Source organism: Galeopterus variegatus, unplaced genomic scaffold (genome assembly GCF_000696425.1).
Source record: "Galeopterus variegatus unplaced genomic scaffold, G_variegatus-3.0.2 Scaffold231, whole genome shotgun sequence".
NCBI classification, from domain to species: Eukaryota; Metazoa; Chordata; class Mammalia; order Dermoptera; family Cynocephalidae; genus Galeopterus; species Galeopterus variegatus.
The window spans coordinates 493,014-496,291 of NW_007726342.1; the positions used below are offsets into that span (position 1 = coordinate 493,014).

Consider the following 3,278-nt stretch of genomic DNA (forward strand, 5'->3'; position numbering starts at 1 on the left):
GTCTTTTTGGTGACTGGCTGCACCACGCTCAGCCAGTGAGCGCACCGGCCATCCCTATATAGGATCTGAACCCGCGGCGGGAGTGCTGCTGCACTCCCAGGACCGCACTCTCCCGAGTGCGCCACGGGGTCGGCCCAATATCATGATTTTATGTTAACATATCTTAAGGTAACTGGTTAAAGTTTCAAATTTTTTAAGCAACTAATATGAGGGTACTTCAAAAAGATCATGAAAAGACTCCCATTATTTTCTAATTCTATTTTTCCACAAACTTTTTGAAGTACCCTCATATATGGAGGTGTGACATATAATTTACCAATTGCCCAAAATGATTAGTTAGCCCTTAAAAAATTCTCTTGAAATACTTGCTTTATAAAAGTATTGTGAACATCTAAGCACGTTTAGAAGCACTGTGCTATTCTCCTAGAAAATGACACAGAAAGTGACACACATGGTTCCCTTTGAGCTTTCATTCTCTCACATGACCCTACCCTCCTGATAACTCAGATAAATACTCTGATAAATCAGAGGATATGTGAGCAAACCTAAGCTAAAATAATCATACATCCCATCCCTAGCCATGGATTCACACAGGATAATCACTTGACCAAAACTGGGCCAATAAAACCCTTTCTTGGGATTCTCTCTCTTGTCGCAGAAACTAAATATAAAACTCCATAGTTGTCAGTGGCCATGTTTACTATCATATGGAGAAAAACAGCTGGCTGTCAGACAAACATAGATAACAAGAAGAGGTGGTGAGAAAGGCCTTGTTAGGTTCCAGGTGCTCATCTTGGGGCCCAGGTGCATCTCTGTCCTCCCGGAGGTTAGATTGTTCAACACATCTTTGATTCCATAAAGCCAATGCATTCCCTTTTGTCTAAGTTAGTTTAGGTGAGTACGTATCACTTCAACTAATTTAACCTTAACATAATAATAAGAAAGAAAAAAAAAAAAAACAACCTCTTGTTCTTGTCCTGATACTTCTTCAAGTGTTCTCTTTGCTGTGGAGAGTTTAGGAGTGATAGGGTCTAGCATTTCATGGGCCCTCTCTTTGCCTGATCTTGCCTCTTGCTCTGCACAGTCTAATGTAGTTTTCAAGTTGTCTGTTTTCATAACTGCCTTCTCTTTCATTGTTTCCATTTTTCTTAAAGATTGCCTGAGCTTTTCAATTGTTTTGTCCTGTGAGAGAGTATGAGGGAGATGACAGTGATTAGATCTCTTGTAAACAGCAGACAGGCATGATAACTCAGGCTTCTTTTTCTTTTTTTAAATTTTTTAATAGACAGATATATGGAACGGAAAAAATATTCCACAATTTCTGAATTAAGAGGACATTTCTCCACCATCATACTCATCAATAACCAACATTCACTTAGCACTTTTATAAACTGAGCACTTGGGATTTAAACACATTTTCCATGTTTTCAAAGGTCTTACAGCCTATATGAATCAAATATGGAAATAAAGAAAATAGTTGGCTCTTCAGTAAGAGAAATATTGCTGATAAACCAGCATATCATAATTTTAAAAAGAAAAAAAACCTGGCATATCAGTTGATCAATTATTTTGTAAATATTTGGCATAATTTACATTTGAAATAGTATAACTGAAACTTGATAGGGAGAAGGTCGAAAGAAGAGCAAAAAAAATGAATAGAACTTTTAACTGTTACCCCAGTAAGATACTAAAGTAAAACTAAAAAAGCAAAAGATTTTATAATCAGAACATTTAGAATACCAGTTACCTTTGAGGAACAGGGATGGTGACTTCAATGGGATTAGTAATAATCTGTTTCTTAAAATGAATAGTGGATTTGCAGGCATCTGATTTTATTATTCTATATGTTTTTAAATTATATATACTTTTATATGTATGTAAGATAATTTTAATATTAATTTTTTAAAAGTTTAATGAGAAACATGTAGCTAAAATAGTAATGGACCAAAGCTTAAGTGAATTTTTGAAAACCTCACTTCCTTTTACTTACTTTAAGGGCATTTACTCTTGTCAGTTGAGTTTTCATATTTTTATTTGACAATTTCAAATCACTCAGCTGTTTCTGAAGCTTCCGAATTTTCTCTTCCAATCTTGGTGTTGTAGCAATCTGCAAATTCTGCCAAATATTTAATAATATTTGTTGTGTGTTGTCTTTCTCTAGCTCTTTGAACTTCTTGCTGTGCTCATCTATTTGGGAATTCTTAGTCCTGGAGTTTTCCTTTGCAGAAATCAACAGTATTGAAATAAAGAACTGTGCTTTAAGATGTTGTTCTACACTAGCATAATACCATATCTACTCTAGACTAAAAAACTGCAGGTTTAACAATACTTGTATAAGTAAAATATTTTTTCACCATAAATATGCATTATTAAAATAATCAGGAAAATAAAATATAACAGTAGAAGTGATGAGTCAGTGCACCAAGGGTACAGTTAAATAGACAATTTTATAAGCACCAAGTAGTAGCATAGATTAGTTTAACTTTTCTAGGAATGTATTATAAGGAAATAATCAAATATTTGGATAAAGATTCATGCACAAAGATATTCTTTACAACATTATTCATAACATGAAAAAATAAAAACTGCAAATGTCAAAAAAGAATAAATTATTTATGACAAAGTATACATTTCCTAGAAATTATTTTCAAAAATATTTATTAAGAGAATTTTGTAAGGGCCGGCCCGTGGCTCACTCGGTAGAGTGCGGTGCTGATAATACCAAGGCTGCGGGTTCGGATCCCATATAGGGATGGCCAGTTTGCTCACTGGCTGAGCATGGTGCTGACAACACCAAGCCAAGGGTTGAGATCCCCTTACCGGTCATCTTTTAAAAAAACAAACAAACAAACAAACAAACAAACAAACAAAAAAGAAAATTTTGTAATATTATAGTTAAATGAAAAAAGCAAGTTAAGGAAAACTATATCTCAATGATGTTGAAAATGTGCATGGAAAATACAGTAATCAAAGCACAAAGCTTCAGAAGAAAAGACCCTCAATAGAAAGAAAAAGTTAAAAGAGTCACAAGAGAGGCTAAAGCATATTCAAAAGAGCAAACTAGAACAGCAAAAGGTATTGTGGCGCAGTCCTGGTTGGCGTGGTCCATGCCATGGCAGAGTCCTAAAGGAGTCAGCTTGGGCTGCCCTCTCCAAGTTGGCAAGGCCACTGGAGAGAGAGCTGCTGGCAAGGCCACAGCTACGAGCACTTGCTGCAGCCAGAAGGACTGCCTGCCTCGGCTTTGTGGCTTTTGCCTTCTCTTTCGATATTTTGGTTAG

The 3,278-nt window shown here is 35.7% G+C and overlaps 1 protein-coding gene across 1 annotated transcript in view; it reads right to left on the bottom strand.

Moving 5' to 3' along the window:
- Positions 1-3,278, bottom strand: part of LOC103585333 (coiled-coil domain-containing protein 170-like) — a 49,367-nt gene that overhangs the window by 9,808 nt on the left and 36,281 nt on the right. The window contains exons 6-7 of the mRNA XM_008566258.1: positions 1,991-2,218; positions 964-1,182 (exon numbers count right to left, since the gene is read on the bottom strand). Of these exons, the coding sequence (XP_008564480.1) occupies positions 964-1,182; positions 1,991-2,218 (447 nt within the window). The remainder of the gene's footprint in view (positions 1-963; positions 1,183-1,990; positions 2,219-3,278) is intronic.